General features: G+C 39.0%; 2 protein-coding genes across 9 annotated transcripts in view; one reads left to right on the top strand and one right to left on the bottom strand.

Moving 5' to 3' along the window:
- The window catches only part of DCLK2 (doublecortin like kinase 2), a 228084-nt gene extending 209741 nt beyond the window's left edge, over positions 1-18343 (top strand). The window contains exon 17 of the mRNA XM_070770127.1: positions 18134-18343. Within this exon, the coding sequence (XP_070626228.1) occupies positions 18134-18151 (18 nt within the window). The 3' untranslated portion in view covers positions 18152-18343. The remainder of the gene's footprint in view (positions 1-18133) is intronic.
- The window catches only part of LRBA (LPS responsive beige-like anchor protein), a 757794-nt gene that overhangs the window by 9906 nt on the left and 726219 nt on the right, over positions 1-21669 (bottom strand). For all 8 annotated transcript variants that reach the window (XM_070770117.1, XM_070770116.1, XM_070770115.1 and 5 more), the window contains 2 exons: positions 3409-3510; positions 103-299 (listed from right to left, as the gene is read on the bottom strand). In XM_070770117.1, the coding sequence (XP_070626218.1) occupies positions 103-299; positions 3409-3510 (299 nt within the window). The remainder of the gene's footprint in view (positions 1-102; positions 300-3408; positions 3511-21669) is intronic.

The raw sequence follows: 21669 nt of genomic DNA, 5'->3' as shown, positions 1-21669 counted from the left end.
TGGTGTGGGAACCCAGAGGCTTCCTTGGTGACCTTTCCACCTCCTCACCACCTCTACGCTGAGGTGAAAGCAGACGCTGAGAAGTCGGTACGGTACGCTTACCCTTATGTTATCGTCGGTCTCCATGGTGGCCTGGAGCTTTCCGTTCACACTGAACGTGCAGAAGGAGCCATTCTCATAGAAAATGACACAATGGCCCTCTCTCGACGCCTGAATGAGTTTTGGTTTCAGGCAGTTTTCTGGACCCTCCAAAGTCCTTAACAAGTCTCCATTCATGGAATGTATGAGACATGGTCCCTCTGAGAAAATAGAAACAAAAGGCAAAATGAAGCTTTTTCATAAGAACAGACAAAAGTGATCTGAGTCTCAAGCACAGATCAAACAGGATGTCAGTACCATATCACAGTTGCAGAAAGACTGAAAAAGATATCAGTTATTTTGTGAAATCAGCATGTCAGCCAGATCTCACCTTCCACTTGGAAGAAAACAGTCATACATGCTCAATTTCACATCTCAAGAAACAGGAAATTACTTGTGAAATTCATTATGCCCAGAGATGATAAAAAAAACTGGAGGAATTCAGAAAGGAACAGGACAAATTTCAAATCCTAGAAGAGCTTCCAGGAAGGCTGGGCCTCAGTTGAACATGGGCTGCCATGAAGCAAGAGATGGCCGTCTGCGACCCTCCCTGCACCTCACAGGGGCCTGGGTGGGGCGGGGGTTGAAAGCCCGGGAAGGAGGTGAAGAAACTGCCGAGCAGCCCACATGTAGCTGCGCTCTTCCATCTTTACCGAGCACCTGCTGCAGGCAGAGCAGAGGAGGAGCAGGTAACCAAACTGCCCGGGTGATGAGCAGGTCCTAAGAAATGTCTCGTTGGATAAAGGAGGTAACCAGACCACAGGGCCCACTTTTCCCTAAATTACTCCCAGCCTACATGGACTCCCGTCCCTCGTGACTACTAAAGCACGCCTCTCAGCCTTCTCCTGACCACTCAGGCGTTGCTAAGTTTTCAGCATCCTCACCACAAACGCACAAGGCAGCGTTTGCCTGCACAGGTCCGGCGAGCACGGGTTTCAGTCGTCACTCTAAATGACCCCAGCCTCGGTGCAGACTTCAGTTACCACGGGAACTGCATAAGGTACACGCTCCATAACCAGCTCTTCAGCCCACAAACCACTGTAAATAACAGGCCCGCTTCTCTCAAAGTCTGTTAGTGAACAGTCCCTGCTTGTCCGCTCAGCTTGGCCACAGACAGAAGGCCCTGCAGTTCTGTTGCCTCCTTGTCTCCAGGGACAGGACTATCTGGCATTTTACAAAAACGGATGATCAAAAGGGGACAGTGGCCAACAAAGATGACTCTGCCTCTGCCATAAGGAAAGGGGAAGTGACAATGCTGGAAGTGAAATCTGAAGCAAACCTACGTGGATTTAGAGAAGACAGAGCTGGCCGTGGGGCGTTGGTATCACTTAGAGGCTGTGGATACACAGCCCCAGGGAGTGAGTGAAGGTGGCCTCACTGACGTAAGTTAGGAAAGTGGCTTATTAAACACGAGGATACCCTGGGAGTGGGGCCAGCAAGAACCTTCACATTAAAGGAAACCGAGGAGATGTTTCATGACACTGAAGGCAGAGAAGGTAACATGTTGGAAGCTGGTCCAAACTGAGGAAGGGGTCTGACAGCTGGTCAAGGCATCCAGAAGATGCTCACCCCTTATCTTACATCACATGGGGAGGACTGGGCAAGCACTGTCACAGTACTCGTATTTTTCACAAAGAAATAAAACACTTTCACTCTCAGTCTTTCTGTTTTAAATTACAGTGTACTAAGTAAATGTGAAGAGTTAACTCATTGGAAAAGACTCTGATGCTGGGAGGGATTGAGGGCAGGAGGAGAAGGGGACGACAGAGGATGAGATGGCTGGATGGCATCACCGACTCGATGGACGTGAGTTTGAGTGACCTCCGGGAGTTGGTGATGGATAGGAAGGCCCAGCATGCTGAGATTCATGGGGTCGCAAAGAGTCGGACACGACTGAGAGACTGAACTGAATTGGACTGAAGTAAATGTTTTACTTGATTTTTATGTCCATAGATATGTGTATATATGTATGTAATATGCACTCAGTTGTGTCCAACTCTTTGCAACCCCGTGGACTGTAGCTCACCAGGCTCCTCTGTCCATGGGATTCTCCAGGCAAGAATACTGGAGCGAGTTGCCATTCTCATCTACAGGGAAATGTTCCTGACCTGGGGATCAAACGTTATGTCTCCTGCGTTGCAGGCAGATTCTTTACCACTGAGTCACCGGGGAAGCCCGTGTATGTATATGTGTATGTATGAAACTGAACAAGAGGATTTTAAATGTTTTGATAAAAAATTTAAAAGCATGGAACAACCATAAAATTTCCAACTGATTATTAATCATAATATTTCCCATTTAAATGACTGATTTTTAATATCTTTGCATGAAATCATGAAAGATGTCCAGTTTGGATCGCATACAGCCCAAGAACTCATGTTAGCTCAGGATAAATAAAATACTGGGTATAAAAAGCAGTTATAGAATTCTTGTTATCATTATTATGGTTTCATTGTTTTGACCAACTAAGTTTTAAATACCAGTATTGAACTAATATGTCTTGTTAGCTAGATAAAGTATTACAGTTCAAGGCACAGGTAAAGTGACTCAAAAACTCTATGCCTCCCCATCAGATCAGCCTAAAAGAGATGTGATTGCATTTTGTATGTTCAGACCTAAGTTCAGGGCAGCGGGACAGAGAGATGAACAGACTATTACAACTGAATGAAAGTGAACTGGAAACTGCTCTGCTCCTGGTCAGACGCTGATCGGTGTGTGTGCTCTTGGGGAGCGTGCTTAACACCTTTGGCTGGAACACAGGAGATACTCTGAGGGAGACCCTCGGGCAAACCAGCTGAAGTATTTTTCCACTCCATTCTCAATGCCATCTCCTTCAGAGATTTGGAAGGAGAGACAGACTGGGTCAGCAAGTTCCGTTCAGGTGTGGGATGGAACCCAGCCCAGTCAGAATCGAGAAGAATAAACAAACACACAAAGATGCTCTTGTTCTCGCCTCACTCTTCAGAGCAATGCTATGAAACAGGACTTTCTGCAGTGATGGAAAAGTTCCCTTTCTGGGCTGTCCAATACCACAGTCCCTAGTCATAGGTGAACACTGAGCCCCGCAATGTGGTTAGTGCCACCAGGGAACTGAACTGCAAATTTTATTTCATTTCAGTTAATGCGAACAGTCATGGGTCTGCCATGTGACTAACAGCCCCTGTGACAGACAGCACAGCTTCAGAAAAAAAGGCACCAAGTTCATCTTTGGTAACCTGTTACTAGAAGACACCAAAAAACGCACTCATTTCGAAGGTCCTGCAGGCTTACCTTTGGAGCCACTTAGCACGAGGCCGAGCTCCGCGCAGACAGCAGCACAAGTGATCTCGTAGTCGTGGCCTGTCAGAATGGCCCGCGGAGTGGCAGTCTCACCTTTTGGGGGAAAAAAGATAAAAAGAACACATTAATTCAAGTTCAGGTGGGGGGTGACCTCCCTCTACTCAGATTAAATCACCAATAATTTGCTCCTAATACCCATGATGCCTAATCTTTAATTTACAGCTTTGGAAAGAAACGTGTGTCAGCTGCTCAGTCGTGTCCAACCCGTTTGCGACCCCATGGACTGTACCCCATCAGGTTCCTCTGTCCTGAGGATTCTCCAGGCAAGAATGCTGGAGTGGGTTGCCATGCCCTCCTCCAGGGAATCTTCCTGATCTAAGGATTTAATCCAGGTCTCCTGCATTTGCAGACACGTTCTACTGTCTGAGCCACCAGGGACTTTGACCCCAAATCCTATTTTTAGGTGATGATCTGGACTCCATGCTAGAGTTTGAGGAGCATAGGTTGCTAAATTTCTGAGCTTTACAGGATGATCAAGCAATGATAGTTTAAAACGAAAAAAAAAAAAAAAAAAAAAACGACAAAAATCTGCATTATAACTGCCTCGGATACTTTTGCAAATATAAATATGAGCCCTCTGATGAGATGGTCTGTGGATGAACAATAATAAAGTACGGAATGTGGTGGCTTCCTCTCCCCGCCCCTCAGCTGGCCCTACTCCTCCTGGGCGACTCAGACCCTTGTCTTGGTGAGGATGGTCTGAACTGCATTCACTGTGTCTCAAAGCAGCTCAGTTCAGTTTAGTCGCTCAGTCGTGTCCAACTCTTTGCAACCCCATGACTGCAGCACGCCAGGCTTCCCTGTCCTTCATCATCTCAAACTCATGTCCATTGAGTCGGTGATGCCATCCAACCATCTCATCCTCTGTTGTCCCCTTCTCCTCCTGCCTTCTATCTTTCCCAGCATCAGGGTCTTTTCCAGTGAGTCAGTTCTTCCCATCAGGTGGAGTTTCAGCTTCAGCATCAGTCCTTCCAATGAATATTCAGGATTGATTTCCTTTAGGATTGACTGGTTTGATTTCCTTGTAGTCCAAGGGACTCTCAAGAGTCTTCTCCAACACCACAATTCAAAAGCATTAATTCTTTGGTGCTCAGCTTTCATTATAGTCCAACTCTCACATCCATACATGACTACTAGAAAAACCACACCTTTGACCAGATGGACCTTTGTCAGCAAGTAATGTCTCTGCTTTTTAATATGCTGTCTAGGTTGGTCATGGCTTTTCTTCCAAGGAGCAAACATCTTTTAATTTCATGGCTGCAGTCACCATCTGCAATGATTTTGGAGCCCAAGAAAATAAAGTCTGTCACTATTTCCATTGTTTCCCCATCTATTTGCCATGAGGTGATGGGACCAGATGCCATAATCTTAGTTTTCTGAATGTTGAGTTTTAAGCCAACTTTTCCATCCTCCTCTTTCATTCATCTTCATCAAGAGGCTCTTCAGTTCCTCTTCTGCCATAAGGGTGGTGTCATCTGTGTGTCTGAGGTTATTGATTTTTCTCCCATCAATCTTGATTCCAGCTTGTCCTTCATCTAGCCTGGCACTTCCCATGATGTACTCTGCATGTAAGTTAAATAAGCAGGGTGACAATATATAGCCTTGACGTACCCCTTTTCCTATTTGGAACCAGTCTGTTGTTCCATGTCCAGTTCTAACTGTTGCTTCCTGACCTGCATACAGATTTCTCAAGAGGCAGGTCAGGTGGTCTGGTATTCCCATGTCTTTCAGAATTTTCCAGTTTGTTATGATCCACACAGTCAAAGGCTTTGGCATAGTCATAAAGCAGAAGTAGGTTTTTTTCTGGAACTCTCTTGCTTTTTCAATGATCCAATAGATGTGGGTAATTTGATCTCTCTGGTTCCTCTGCCTTTTCTAAATCCAGCTTAAACATCTGCAAGTTCCTGGTTCATGTACTGTTGAAGTCTAGCTTGGAGAATTTTGAGCATTTGCTAGTGTGTGAGATGAGTGCAGCTGTGCGGTAGTTTGAGTATTCTTTGGCATTGCCTTTCTTTGGGACTAGAATGAAAACTGACCTTTTCTAGTCCTGTGGCCACTGCTAAGTTTTCCAAATTTGCTGGCATATTGAGTGCAGCACTTTCCCAGCATCATCTTTTAGGATTTGAAATAGCTCAACTGGAATTCCATCACCTCCACTAGCTTTGTTCGTAGTGATGCTTCCTAAGCCCCACTTGACTTTGCACTCCAGGATGTCTGGCTCTAGGTGAGTGATCACACCACTGTGTTATGACCAAATGCTGCTGGTCAAAAAATTAACTAGTGCTTTTTATGATGGTCAACATGTTCTCTGAAATGTCATGCAAATTTATGTACATGCCTGTGTTTTGGGGGATGGGAGGAAGGAAAAGAGGTTTTCTTGACACCACACTGACCCAAACCAGGAGAGTACCTCTCCTTTAAGACAGTCTGGTCTCTGTGCTCTGGGCCGCTCTGCCCCAGGAGCCTGCACTTACTTCACGTCTGTCTGGTTGTCTCGCATAATTAACGCAGTGCGTTTACTGACTGCATGATGCAAGGTTAGGTCCCCACCGTGTCCTTCCTGGCTTTGGTGACTCTGGGTGCTTCTGAGTGAAAAGGCAGCATGTCAAACTCTGCACCACACTGGCTGCGCTCCATGCAGATGCAGGAACTGGCTGGCATGCCGGGTGACTGACCAAGGAGCCCTCAAATGACACACCAAAAGGTCAGGGGTAAGTGCAACAAGGGCCTGGTTTCTTTGACTCAGTTTTAAAACTTCTGGGGGGAGAGAATGTGCTTCCCAGGTGGTGCTACTGGGAAAGAGCCTGTCTCCCAATGTACGATGTATAAGAGACGTGGGTTCGATCCCCGGGTTGGGAATATCCCCTGGAGAAGGGCATGGCAACCCACTCCAGTATTCTTGCCAGGAGAATCCCATGGACAGAGCAGCCTGGCGGGCTACGGTCTATAGGGTTGTAAAGAGTTGGACACAACCGAAGTGACTTAGCATGCAGCATGCATGCATGGGAAGAGAAACCCACCGTAATACAAAGTTAACTTCAGATTTTCCAAACCAGAAAGCATTTGTTACACAAGCAGCTACTTTTTTCCCTTTAAAAGTATATTAATTTGTTAGGAAGAGAAGCAAATAATGCAAACCTGTCTGAACTACTTAACCTTATGCTAGAGGTAAGTCTTGCCACTAAAAATAGAAATAATTTTTAAAAGTTACCAATACTTTAACCCTGATTCATGGTTTCCTCCCCTTTCTCAAGACACTCTATATTCCACAAAAATACCATATGATGTTATATTTTTGAAATTAGTGTCTAAGTATATCTATTGGCAACTTTCTCAAAATCAAGAATTAAAATCATTAAGATGTAAGGAATATATTTTCATTGTAATTGTTCCTTTTTGTTTTCATAAGGTACCAATTTCTGGGATGCTGTCACTTAAGCATGCCAATGCTAACTTTTTTGTTTGTTTGTTTTCTAGATCTAAGAGTATTTTCTCAGAGACATGGAGAGGAAATGAGGAGATTGCTATCAATTAGATTTCTTTCTTTAACGTAAAAGAGTTGAACTACTGAGAATTTCCTAAGACTGTAAAGTTAGAGTTTAGGAAGCCTCATGATTTACCCCATAAAGTGAATTAAGATATAAGAATTTTTTTTGTAAACTCATAAGTAAGATTTTTGTAACTATGCTTTACTGACAAATACTAGTTTCTAATAATCCACACCGTACCAATCATTTTTCCCTCCACACATCAGAAAACACAGGCACATACTGTGTCATTTCAAAACCGAAAGAGGTTTTTCTTTTCCTTGGGCTTGATCTCTAAATAAGGCCTGTTCAGTGCTAGGACTCTGGCTTCAAAGTTTGGCAAAATGTTTCCTAACCCAGGAAGCAGATTAGACAGCTCAGGAAATACAGGGGGGAGAAAGAGGAAAAGGAGAGAAAAGGAAAAGAAAAACAACAAATTGAAAGCATAAGGGCAGATGATCACTGGGTCCTACTTAGGTGACTGGTTTCACTCGATTTTTTCCAGTAAAAAAAAAATAAAAAAGCCCCTGCTACTGAACTTTCCCCCACTTCAGGAAACGCACATTAACAACCTCTAAAAGTCCACGTACAACAATACAAGAAGAGAGATCATTTCCTCTAAGAAAAGCTATTTCCAGTCTTGTTTAAAGACTAAACTTCGTATTACCCTTTACTGTATGGGGTGAAGACAGGATATTCTTTACATTTTCTCATTGAAAAACATGCTCAAAATAAATACTGGGATTTTTGTAAGTTTCTACAAACCGAATGTTTTACATATTACAATTTCACTGTAGCAAACAGAATCATACGATGTGAGATTTAAGTCCAACAGGTCCAAAGTGGTAAGTTCAACAGGTATTTTGGGGACCCCTTGGAATGAAATTATGAAGGCTAGACGTGATGATAGGGGAAGGGAAACGCAGGCTTCATACTGGCTCACAGAATCTACTTATTTCTCTGTGGTTACATTATCCTGCAATATAGCAATAACATTCACATATCGATACCAATACATATACATGTCTATGTCTGTGTGTTTGGAAAGCCTAGAAAGGAAATCTGGGAACCATGTAAGACTCTCACTGCAGCGCTCAGCTGAATTTGCCCCTCCCACTACCTATCAACATACAGAGTTAATACCTAGCAGGGAAAATCAGCTCAAATAAGATAACACTGGCCACATATGACCTTTTCAAAGACTCCAAAGCTATGGCCATCTCTCATCGGAGTTTCTAAACCGAATATAGAGCAGGGGGAAAATGTCTTCTGAAAAACATCAGGTTAATTCTTTGATAAAAATTTGCAGTAGTTAGTGGATACAAAAAGTCTTCACTTTTGCTTTCTGAGATAGTGGGATCTACCAAAAGCTATAGATCATAAAGCAGAACAGATTCCCTTAAGAACCTTTTAAAGTCTTACTGCTTGAAAAATCGTCATGGCTTTCAATAAAGCTGAAGAGAAAAATTTATCTTGATGCTAGTTTAAGGGGCTGCACTTCAAACTCTTCTTAAAGAAAAATAAAAAGAGAAAGAGGATAGACTTCTTGAACTGCTTTGAAAAGCTTGACCAATTACTTCAAAGGAAAGGGTGTCTTTGTCCGGAGAGCAGGTTTATGACTACTGATGCAAAGCCTAACCAAAGGCTGAAAAGGACACTCAGTGCATCTTTATGGATGGCCTTAAAGGAAGATGAGCAAGTCAAAGGAGATTAAAGGCTCCAAATCCTGCCACAAACACCAGGACACATCAGTTTTTACAGATGTGCTTTTCTCAGTACATAACAGGGAATATCAGTTACTAACTTACAGACGCCATTATAACAATCCAAGTTTCATTTAAGCAGCACAAGATCTCCATAATACCCATTAAGCATTTATATTCGACCTATGTTTTAAAATATTAGGTGAAATGTTTTACACCATTAGGCAGAATAACAAATGCTGCTATTAAATGTGTTTCTTTGGTGCTCTCATAACACTAAGTGTATTTCTTCATCAAATGGACTCTGAACCACTTAAAGTTACACCTGAAAGAAGAGATGGAGGAAACAGTAATTTCTCTGGTATCCTGTTCATAAATATCCAATGAGAAAAATATTTCAAAAGATCTGTATCCATTAAGGCAAAGAGAATTAATAAGCCAGGTAAAAATAGCCTTGACATCTATTTCTGGCAAACTTTGACTTGCATTTTTAAAAATGAATAAAGTTCTTGGTATTTTGGCCATCATCTCCTCAGTCTTAATGAAAATTAAATTACTTTCAAAAGGCACTGCAAAGTTCTCATTAGCAGTTGAAGTACGTTGTTACTAGCAGAGAGAATCCACTTCATTCATTTACCATTTTCATACCGTCTATCATGAAATGAAGAGCAGGTCAACATTTCCTTAGTTTTAGTTTTACAGAAGTAAAATTAGCTCTTTCAATTAAAACTTAAGTTTAACTACTCCTGGGACAGAGGTTAACATTCCCCATTTGTTTATTCATTCATTCCTTTAACTCCTTCACTTTAATATAACATTTACTGAGTATGTATTATGTGCAATGCACTCTGGAAACAAAGGCAAGAAAATATGACCCTGTATATGTAAATGATTTGATTTTAAATGGTCACTGAATAAGGTTTTGTTGACCTTACTATAAGCCTGCTAATTACAAATATCTATTATTGGAAAGATCAAAAAGCTGCATTGAAGTCCAAACTATTTATTATAACTTAATTTTTATACAAAATAAGTACTTACCATCAACTAATAAGATTTTTAAATAAAAACAACCAATATAATTTTCCAGGTTAGCAAAATCTAATACCCATTTGACATCTTAGAGACATAAAACAAAATATGAAACCTTGCTTTAAAAAAAAAATCACTTCAATAGAGTATTCATTTTGAATGAAAATGTAAATTTGTTTAAGGACCTAAATATATAATTATTACATATATATATAGGTTTAAGAAAATCTAAGTATTATATATACTTGCCATTTCCTAAAACTGGATACTTCTGTTTTGCACATCTTTTATTCCATTTTAATTACATTTTTACTATAAAGCATTCATCAATGAAAAAATTCATATGAAAATTGAAGACTAAGGTTTCTCATGTGGCTCACCATAATGGTAAATCAGGAGAGGAAATGGTTTTTGTGAAGCAGATGAGGTTAGTTGTTAAATGTTTCTTAAATCTTTCCATTAACTTTCTAATTTTTCAATTGGAATGATAACACTACATTTTAATTACACAGTTCAGTTCAGTTCAGTTGCTCAGTCGTGTCCGACTCTTTGCGACCCCATGAATCGCAGCACGCCAGGCCTCCCTGTCCATCATCATTTCCCGGAGTTCACTCAGACTCACGTCCATCAAGTCGATGATGCCATCCAGCCATCTCATCCTCTGTTGTCACCTTTTCCTCCTGCACCCAATCCCTCCCAGCATCAGAGCCTTTTCCAATGAGTCAACTCTTCACATGAGGTGGCCAAAGTACTGGAGTTTCAGCTTTAGCATCATTCCTTCCAAAGAACACCCAGGGCTGATCTCCTTCAGAATGGACTGGTTGGATCTCCTTGCAGTCCAAGGGACTCTCAAGAGTCTTCTCTAATACCACAGTTCAAAAGCATCAATTAGAAATTATTTAAGACTTGGTCTATTTATACCATCTCTACCAACCTTTCTTCCTATTTTCCTTTCATTATGGATTTTTTCCATTGTTTTGAAAACATGTTGATTTTGTTGAACATATACATTATAGAAAACAAGTCATGGCTTCATTTAGAATATGACAACCAACAATAAAATTTGGTAGCTTCCTCTTGTAAATATTACAATTATTAATATAAGACAGTATAATGTTGATTTAAAACTCAATAATACTAAGTTCTTGATTTATAACCTTTCTCCTTTCTATGATATATACTATATATATATATATCATATAAGTTTATATGAACTTGGGCTTCCCTGGTGGCTCAGAGGTTAAAGCGTCTGCCTGCAATGTGGGAGACCTGGGTTCGATCCCTGGGTTGGGAAGATTCCCCTGGAGAAGGAAATGGCAACCCACTCCAGTATTCTTGCCTGGAGAATCCCATGGATGGAGGAACCTGGTGGGCTACAGTCCACGGGGTTGCAAAGAGTCGGACACGACTGAGCGACTTCACTTTCCTTCTTTCACTTTCTTATATGAACTTATATAAACAAAAGTTTATGACAACGGAATCATCTTCTAAGACATTAAAAAGTGCACTTGTGTGAGTATATACCTACAATTTTATACATAAAGTATAATCCTAACATGTGTAATAGTATTTAAAAAGTACAAAATCTTATCATGACATATACTTTCATAAGAACTCAATACTAACTAGAGATTGCTAGAGGTAATAAAATTATCTTCTGCAAATACTAAGAGTACTTTAGTGACAAAGTTGCATCAAATTTTCCACAGTTGATGATCCAATGAAATGAAATTTAAAATGCTGTCCAGTTTAGTGGGTAAGAATGATGCCTCTGGCCTAGAGTCCTGGGTTTGAATCCAGGCTCTAGTTTGCTAGCTATGCTTCCCCTCCCTTGGGTTTTGAAGCTCATAGGTCTTACTAGAACTATGAAAACTATGAGAACTCAGATTCATGTCCACTGAGTTGGCGATGCTATCCAACCATCTCATCCTCTGTTGCTCCCTTCTTCTCTTGCCCTCAACCTTTGCCAGCATCAGGGTCTTTTCTAAGGAGTCAGTTCTTTGCATCAGGTGGCCAAAGTATTGGAGCTTCAGCTTCAGCATTAGTCCTTCCGGTGAATATTCAGGGTTGATTTCCTTTCAGATTGACTAGTTTGATCTCCTTGCTGTCCAAAGGACTCTCAAGAGTCTTCTCTAGCACCCCGATTCGAAAGCATCAGTTCTTCAGCGCTCAGCCTTCTTTATGATCCAACTCTCACATCCGTACATGACTACTGGAAAAACCATAGCTTTGACTATATGGACCTTTGTTGTCAAAGTGATGTCTCTGCTTTTTAATATGCTGTCTAGGCATAGAAAAAAGTCTGGAATGATAACTAGTAAATGTAACCAATCTCCTCCTGCCCTCAATCTAGTAAGTTCTCATAGTTCTAGAAAGATCTAGAAAGTAGAGGCATACTAATATTCTCTCTGTGCCTCATCTATAAAACAAGGATAACAACAGGACTGGGCTGCCCAGGTGGCTCAGTGGTAAAGAATACGCCTGCCAATGAAGGAGATGCAAGAGATGTGGATTCGATCCCTGAGTTGGGAAGAGCCTCTGGAGAAGGAATCCCCACTCCAGTATTCTTACCTGGAGAATCTCATGGACAGAGGAACCTGGTGGGCTACAGACTGTGAGGTTGCAAAGAGTCCAACACGACTGCACACACACACACGCGCGCAACACCAGGACTACCATGAGGACTGACGAGCTACTACGTGAAGTGCTGGAGCTGTGCCTAGCATGTAGGGAGCACTCAGTGAACACCAGCCAGCAGCGGCAGGGTGGTGCGTATTTTCACCCTCTGTTGCTCACATTTGTTTTCTAGCAAAAGTACAATATCTGATCCTGTGACACATAAATACCAATTAGAAATGATTCTTATTACTATTTTTCCCATCAGGGAGGAAAATATACCTTCATTTCTAGAAAGTAGACTATGATTTCTCCCATTCCTCTTTTTCTTAGATTTTTCAACCTTCTCTAACAATCCATTTCATTCTGATATAGCCAGAGCATGGAGCTGAGAGCAGGAAGGGAAGATACATTACAATAACTAGGTATTTTCCTACCCAGTAAAATATATTTATTGTGTCTGATTATCAAAATAATATATACTCATTATAAAGCATTCATATAATTTAGTAAATTTTGAAGAAGAAAATGAAAAAATACCTCTAAGTTCCACTACCTAAAATGACCATTGCTTGCATTTATCAGTTATTATTTCAGACTTTTTTCTAGCCTAGACAGCATATTAAAAAGCAGAGACATCACTTTGACAACAAAGGTCCATACAGTCAGAGCTATGGTTTTTCCAGTAGTCATGTATGGATGTGACAGTTGGACCATAAAGAAGGCTGAGTGCCGAAGAATTGATGCTTTTGAACTGGGGTGCTGGAGAAGACTCTTGAGAGTCCCTCAGACAGCAAGGGGATCAAACCAGTTAATCCTAAAGGAAATCAACCCTGAATATTCATTGGAAGGATTGATGCTGAAACTGAAGCTCCAATACTCTGGCCACTTGATGCGATGAGCCGACTCCTTAGAAAAGACCCTGATGCTGAGAAAGGTTGAGGGCAGGAGGAGAAGTGGGCGACAGAGGATGAGATGGTTGGATGACATCGCTGACTCAATGGACATGAGTTTGAGCAGACTCTGGGAGATAGTGAAGGACAGGGAAGCCTGGCGTGCTTCAGTCCATGAAGAGTGGAGAGTTGCATACGACTGAGCAACTGAACAACAGCAATATACAACACGGTATACGAAGCATACACTTACCGACACAAATATTTAAAATATGTCTTATTATACCTGTAGTTTGGTGATCTCTGACACTTACCAATTCAGAGAACATATACTTTCATGTCAATATCACAATTCATAATACGTTAATGGCTATACAGTCTTCCATCATGTGGACATATCAAACTTAACTTGTGTACTTCTTTTATCCTAGTTTTTTGAGACTTTTCACTTGCCAATTCCCCACAGACAGGCTTGTCTTTGGCTCTAATTCTTTGATAGCTTCTGTAGTTGCATATGTGTGTCTGGAAACATCAACATTAAAGAACTCTGCCTCCAAAGAGAATGTAGATACTTAGAAAAGTTGTTGAAATCTTATCCATATTTGTTGATGTTTAATATTATGATTCTTATAAATATGAAAACAAAAATGGATAACTATTTTTATCTATTTATCCTAAATATCCAAGTCACATAAAATTCTTTGTAATTTGTCCTCCTTAACATTTTTAACTGGAGAAGGAAATGGCAACCCACTCCAGTATTGTTGCCTGGAGAATCCCATGGATTCCAGAGGAGCCTGGTGGGCTACAGTCCACGGGGTCGCAAAGAGTTGGACACGACTGAGTGACTTCACTTTCACTTTAACATTTTTAACATTTGTTAAAGATACATAAGTAAGGCATTAGTGAAAAGTATAGAGGGTTTTCACATCTTTAGCAATTTGAAACACCTGGATTTGACACCAAAAGTAAAGAAAAAAAAGCAAAAAATAAACAAGTGAGATTACATCAAGCTAAAAACCTCTGGACAGCAAAGGAAACCGTCAGCCAAGTGAAAAGGCAACAGATGAATGGGGGAAAATATTTACAGATCATAATACTGAAAAAGGTTAATATCCAAAACCCACGAAGAATTCACATAACTCAACATCAAGAGAACAATCTAACTTAAAAATGGACAGAGGATCTGAATAGACTTTTTTTTTTTTTTTTTTACAAAGAATACATACAGATGGCTAAGAAGTACAGAAAAGGGTAACTCAACATCACTTATCACCAGGGAAATGCAAACCACAACGAGATACCTTCACATCTGCTAGACTGGCTTTACAAAAAGGACAAGAAATAACAGGCTTTGATAAGAAAGTGGAGAAAGAGGAATCCTTGTGCCCTGTTGGTAGGAATGTAAATTGGTACAAACACTATAGAAAACACTATGCAGTTTCCTCAAAAAATTAAACCAGCAAGTTCACTTCTAGGTGTAAACGAAAACATGAATTCGAGAAGATACTTGCGCCCCCTATCACCGCAACATTACTCACAATGGCCAAGACATGGAAACAGCCCAAGTATGCACTGATGGATGAATGGATGGACGAAATGCTGCACGCACACGCACACGCACACGCACACGCACACACACACACACACACAGTGGAATATCAGTCATAAAAAATAAGCTGCCATTTGTGGCAATATGGACAGACTTTAAGGGCATTATGATAAGTAAAATAAGTCAGACAAAAACAAATACTTTATGATCTCATTTATGTGTAGAATTTTAAAAACAAAAAACACTGACTTCAAAGATACAGAGAATAGACTGCGAGGTGGCTGCCAAAGGTGGAGAGTGGGCAAAATGGGCAACAGTGGTCTAAAGGTGCAAACTCACTTACAAAATGAGTAAGTCTTGGGAATTTAATGTAGAGTATAGTGAATATAGTTAATAATCACGCTGAGTCACTCAGCTGTGTCCAGCTCTTTTTGACCCGGTGGACTGTAGCCTGCCAGGCTCCTGTGTCTATGGGATTTTTCAGACAATAACACTGGAGCAGATTGCCATTTCCTCCTCCAAGGGATCTTCCCGACCCAGGGATGGAACTCACATCTCCTCTGACTCCTGCATTGGGAGGCAGCTTCTTTTCCACTGACCCCCCTGGGAAGCCCATTTAATAATACTGTATTGTATATTTGAAAGTTGCTGAGAGAGTGGATCTTAAAAGTTCTCACATCGGGAAAAAACAGTGTAACTGTGTGGTGATGGATGTTATTTAGATACTGTGGTGATCCTTTGCAATTATACAAATATCAAATCATGATGTTGTATATCTAAAATGCATATGTTAGGTGCCAACTATATCTCAATTAAAAAAAGAGAAACTTGCTGACCCTGCTCACCCTAAGGAAATATAAAAGCATTCTCTCAGTTGTAGAAAGTTGTAAGCTATGAGAATAAAAGCTAAAAAGCTCAAGAGTAATGAAGACCTGAGCCATGAGAGGCAGAAGAAATTCTAAGGATGTTTTTCCCCTGTGTAATTTGCTGTATGACTCAGGGAACTCAAACCAGGGTTCTGTACCAACCCAGAGGGAGTGGGAAGGGGTGGGAGGTAGGAGGGAGGTTCAAGAGGGAGGGGACATATGTATACCTATGGCTGATCCATGTTGATGTATGGCAGAAACTCTTACCATATTGTAAAACAATTATCCTTCAACTAAAAATAAATAAATTTAATAATAAATAAAAGCAACAAAACAAAAACCACTTCAAATCCAAAATACAAAGTTTGATCAAACCCATTTGAATGTGAAAAAATTACTTTTAAAAACAGGGCAACTGTAAAAGAAACCATCAGGGACATTTACTACCTAATTTCATATAAAAGCGTGTCTGTTCACGAATTCTCAGGACTATCTAAGGCATAATGTAAGGCACATATGCACAAAGATGTTGTATCACTTCTCTAAAGAAGCAAACTCTTTGAAAGTCAATCTAATATGTTGTTCCAGGAGGTCTTCATTAACCATATCCTTAGTAGTTCTACAATAATATACATCCCCCACACAACATTCTAAAAGCAGAAGACTCCTGACTTTAGGCTTAAAAAAGGAAGAGAGGGGAGGAAGTAGCTTGAAATTTCAGAGTACATCCAGTCTCAGTTAAATGAAAGGAGACATATTTACAGTTTTCTTTGAGAGCCTACACTTCATTGACTATAGAGAATTTGTAGCTTCTAACTAATGGGTAATTCCCGCCATTGTTTGAAATTAAATTTCCTATCTGAGCATAAAGTATTAGACAATTTTCTTTGGTGTCGCACTATTAAAGTGTTCATATGAAGATACCCAGTTCCAATTTGAAGGGATAAATCATCTGTTCTTCTGTTCTCATATTTATATGGCAAGAACCCATGGGTTGAATGGTAAAGTCATTTTTTTCTGCAACTAAACAAGGTAAATAAATGTGATATATTGGCACATCACCCCACCACTCTGCATATGGTGCACATTAAGGCTGTATTCATTTGCCATATGAATATAATTCCTTTTACCACATCTACTATTAGTTACAAGCAGTAAATACAGAGTTGTTTTGCTGGAACGGGAGGGCCTGCATTACATCATGGGGCACCAAACATCCTGGCCCTTCTGGAGAATTTCATAGACATAGCTTTAATGTCACCTGAACTTGAACACTGCCAACATATTGCTTCAAACCATGCTTGATGAATTCTTCAAGGAAAAAGGGGAAATACAGGGCAATCTTACTGCAATAGCGCAAACCACAAGGAATGTTCTTGATGAGATATACATGGAAGGAGCCATGTTCTAGACAAAGAATCAGATTGAGTCATATCCCAGATATTAAAAAAAAAAAAAAAAACGTTTCAAACACTGCTTTCATAGTAGCTGTGAACATAAGGAAACTAAAGTTAAAATATCATGCAAACAATTTCCTCCAACTGTAGCCTACTGAAGACCTGTGATTAATAAGAGTTCTTCTCATTACAAACTGTGATGCTTTGTTTCATTAGGTATATATCGTGCTTACTTTTTCCTTAAACAAAATACTGATTATAACCGTCCAAATCCAGGTTAGTGCAGGGCCAAAGAAGAAAGAATGTTATTTCTTTTACAAACTCATACAGTTCAACACAGATGTACATATCTTGACATTTGTGAACCATAAATACTACACCACAGGCAATTAAAACAAAGTACACCTGTTTTAACAAGTACTGATTTTCAGAACTATCAAGCCCCCCAACGCGTCCAGCAGATGGCGCTCTAGGACGCCTACTTCTTGTGTCACATCCACCTATATTCTGGCAAGACAAAGAATAAGGATTTATCGGTAGCTTCAGTAAAGCGTAGTAGGCTTTATTATAAAAAGAACATAATTCCTAAATATGTGCGCAAAAATATACATATGCATAAGCACATGTGCACAGAGACAACCAGGAAATAAGTCACACCTGGACATACTGTGATACCACTTTTCTTAAAGACTTGATGAGTAGTCTATGTATATCAGTGGTATTTATGGTTACATGGCAAGATCATTCTAAATTCATTAAAAAAAAATTTAGAATGCCTTAAAGTTAGAATTCATTTTTAATTATAGCAGGGATGTCTCATTAGGGTGATACTAGTAAAATTAACAACAGTAGGATTTACGGTAATGACTTAAGTGATTGATGAGAGTGTAACAAAATGAAGTTTTCGACAGAGAAAAAGCAGGGCAGCCATGGCATACAGTACTTTAAAAAACAGCTCTGTGGTCTGTTAGTGCTAGCCTTATGGTTAATAAAACCTTCTTTCTAATTAATGGTGCTGAAATATTCTTAACAGAATCTTGTTATGAAAAAAACTTTTTTTTTTTTTCCAGCAGACGCCATTCCTATAAAGGAGAAAGCTGATATAGATTAGCATGTCTGATTGCAAAGAAGAAAAAAAATGCCACCTTTCAATCAAATCAAAAACAGAATGTGAGAATGGAAAACTACTTTACTGAAATACTACGCACACCATCTATGCAACACCTCACAGTCAGCGACTGTTTGTTTCTAAAGCTATTCAACTGTGACTTTTAAAAAAATTACTCAGATACCTAAAAATGCTTAATAAGCACTTACATTTAGATGCTTACTGAGATTTTGATTTTAAGTTTATGATCTAATAAAATACAAAAACAGTGAATAAACTCTTCTGTGAATTTTCATTTTGATTACAAGATCATTTTAAAGTTTAAAGTATTTAAAAGTCAATTGAATGCATCAGGGAACATTTTCTTCAAAATTTGGAAATGTGCAGTCTGGATAGCATTATTGTGAAGGAAAAATGAGTATTCCAGGAAAGCATTTTGGTGGACAAAATCCAGTTTTAAACACAAAGGGTATGAGGGCAAAGAGAGATATGCTTCCATGCAGAAAACATCTTTTTTTGAAATGTTCTTGGTTAATTTTATTTAAAAAACCCACAACTAAATGGAATCCTATCTTAATTTTTCTTCTCATTAAGAAAACCACATTCCACAGGAGATAACTATCACAAGACAATAGAGTCAAAAATGAAAACCTATCTGTCACACAGGAAAACAAGGCTTTTGCTATATAACCTAGTCAGATTCCATAAAACATATGCATCCTTTTAAAAGCCTCATGGTATACTATATACAGGTTTTATCCAGTTTGAATTCGCATGATTTTGCCTGAGTAATGTGTTTATTAACACTAGATAACATGAGTTAAAAAAAAACAACTAATAAAGCTATCAACTTTACATACAGCACTGACATTAGATTTGTAGGTAATGCCATAGGCTTATGACACTAGCAAGTAAAATTGCTGGCTTATTCTTATGATTTTTGAAATAAACAAGTAATATGCTTGGATGAGGCCTATAAAATGCAGGAAAGGCAATGGTCTAGTTTTTTTTTTTTTTTTAAATTACCCATTTTCTTTCCAAGAGAAAAGTCTAAATTCAAAACTTTAAGTTGAGGCACTGTATGCATCTACAGACCACGTGGGAGTTATGTATATAAAAGCCTGGCTATCTCTTAAATGTCGATTCATCCAAGAGCTACAACACAGAAGTAAGCATAATCTAAAATTCTTCATCCAAAAATCTGTGACTTCAGCGGCTGCACTGTGGAGCCATCAACGAGCCACAGGCTTAAAAAATGTGAACCAGCTTGCATGAGTGCTTAAAACAGCTCACAAGCAGTACACACGTCTTTGTTTTTGTTTGCATTGTCTTTTGAAAAGCTTACACTGGTTTATTCATTTTTCCATTCTAATGTGTGGAAATTCTCATTATATGAAAAAGTGCCTATTTGTCTTTTTCTCAGATTCACCCTTCAAAGTTAAAGCAAAATTCAGTTGGGACATCAGACATTACAGAACGACCCCAAAGGATGAGGTTCGCTGTGAGAAAGGTAATTTATCAAGAGTCATTACACTTCTCTAAAATTTTTATCAGATGTGCTGTTAAGTTATTCTTTTATTTTTTCCCTTGCATTACCAGCATTACTAGGAGTTAATGTCCACCACACTGCAGACAATGAGAGGGCATAGATGAAGTGCTTTATGGAAAATACAACATTATAATATCTACTCTAATACCAGCAAGATGGTGTTCGTGTGGTGATTTATTTGCTCTGAAGCGTTCTGTGCTTCTGGTAACACGTTAAGTCGGTTACTATCGTTGCTTTCATTTTACAGACAAGACAGCACAGCACAGCATAGAACTTAGCTGTGTCTTACTCTAAACTCCATGATCTGGTCAGTCCTACTTGATTCATTTTTATAATGTCATGGACATAAAAAAATCATCTTTAGGTTGATTTACAAGGTATTTAAATATATATATTTATCCTTTCTAGAAAAGCTGAATATTTCTAAAATGCATTTATTTTAAAATACACTTAAATCTCTGAAATGTAACAACAATTACACATTAACTGCAGCTAGAAAGCCTTTAGCTACTTTTCGAAATACCCATTAGTAATGACATAGAGAACACGGTTAGGTCAAGTGAAAAAAAAAAAAAAAAAGAACAAAATTTTTTTTCGTTTGGATTGCTGTGTGTGCATGAAACATCTCACACTATTTCAAAGCAAAGTTCTTCCTAAATATTTTCACATAAATAACAAAATGGTATGCTTATTGTCTATGTCAAATCTAGGTTTGTCTGAGACAGTTTAGTGAATCTCAATAACTGAGTTTATGGAAACAGGGAAAAACGAAATTGAAAGTAGTCGCTCATCTTAAAAGGCCAGAAAAGGAGGAAGGAACAGAGTATGAGGCTCCACAGAGAAAAGGACATGAAGCACTTCTCAAAAGAATGCGAAAAACAAAGTTCCCTGAAGCTTACAAATTTAAAGTTACTACTTTAATTACATACAGAACGGAGATGTTGTGTACATACGTGAAACACACACACGTCCACACTAACCTCCCGATACAGGCACACACACTGAAGTTGCTCTGACTACTCTTACCCATAGCATCAAAGCCGTAAAGTTACTTTTCACATTTAATTTGTGTAGGGAATTGTCCATGTTTTGATTAAGAAATACATATTAGAGGTTCATAAAATAAAAACTTTGATTCACCATCACACCAAACATAATACATACAAAGCAGAAACAGTGTTGGCAAAAATACTTTGCATATACTTCTTTTAAAACTGTACTGGCTCTTGAGTAAATTTTTTAAAAAGGTTTCACTTTCATACAAATAATATACATTTAATAAGCACAGCTTTAATAAGTCAATTCAAAATACGATGGACTTAACATAATCAGGCTGTTTTATAATTTGGGACTGAGTGACAGAAGTAAGTACCATAGTATTCAGGTAATCAGCAATACCGTGATCCTTCCTTAGCCAAATAAATTGCAACTTGCTTTAAATTAAGAAACTGTAAATATTTAAGAGCAGTTAAAATGCTCTACCTATGAAATAAAAAATATAATGCTATTCTTGCAGGATCTCTTCAGTCTTGTCATAATCATTTTAATTAAATTCTCGTTTTTCAGGTGGTCCTTTTAATTGTTTTTTCCTACTTCTTAATGTGTTTTTCTAAAGCCATTTCTTTTCTGCAGCTGTGTGCGATTGGTTTTAATGGTAGCTGCTTCCTTTTTTGCCTTCTGTGAATTACAATTTTAAATGGTTACACATTTTTTGTTTTACTGCCTTCAGCATAGTTTCATAAAGATGTTTAAGGCTGTTGGTGAACATTTTCATTTCCCATTTGAGAAACCAACAGCCAATTTGAATATTCCATATTGGCCTTTTATGACCCGTTTTATCTTTTAATATGTAAATGAAAGCATATTTTTTCTAAAGACTGGTTTGTTTCCATGAAATTATAATTTTTTTTGCTCTTTAAAATAGGAATTCAATAAACAATATGTGATTG

Source organism: Bos indicus, chromosome 17 (assembly GCF_029378745.1).
Source record: "Bos indicus isolate NIAB-ARS_2022 breed Sahiwal x Tharparkar chromosome 17, NIAB-ARS_B.indTharparkar_mat_pri_1.0, whole genome shotgun sequence".
Classification (NCBI taxonomy): domain Eukaryota; kingdom Metazoa; phylum Chordata; class Mammalia; order Artiodactyla; family Bovidae; genus Bos; species Bos indicus.
The sequence above is the reverse complement of the archived record's forward strand: the minus strand, read 5'-3'. Positions and strand labels throughout refer to the sequence as shown.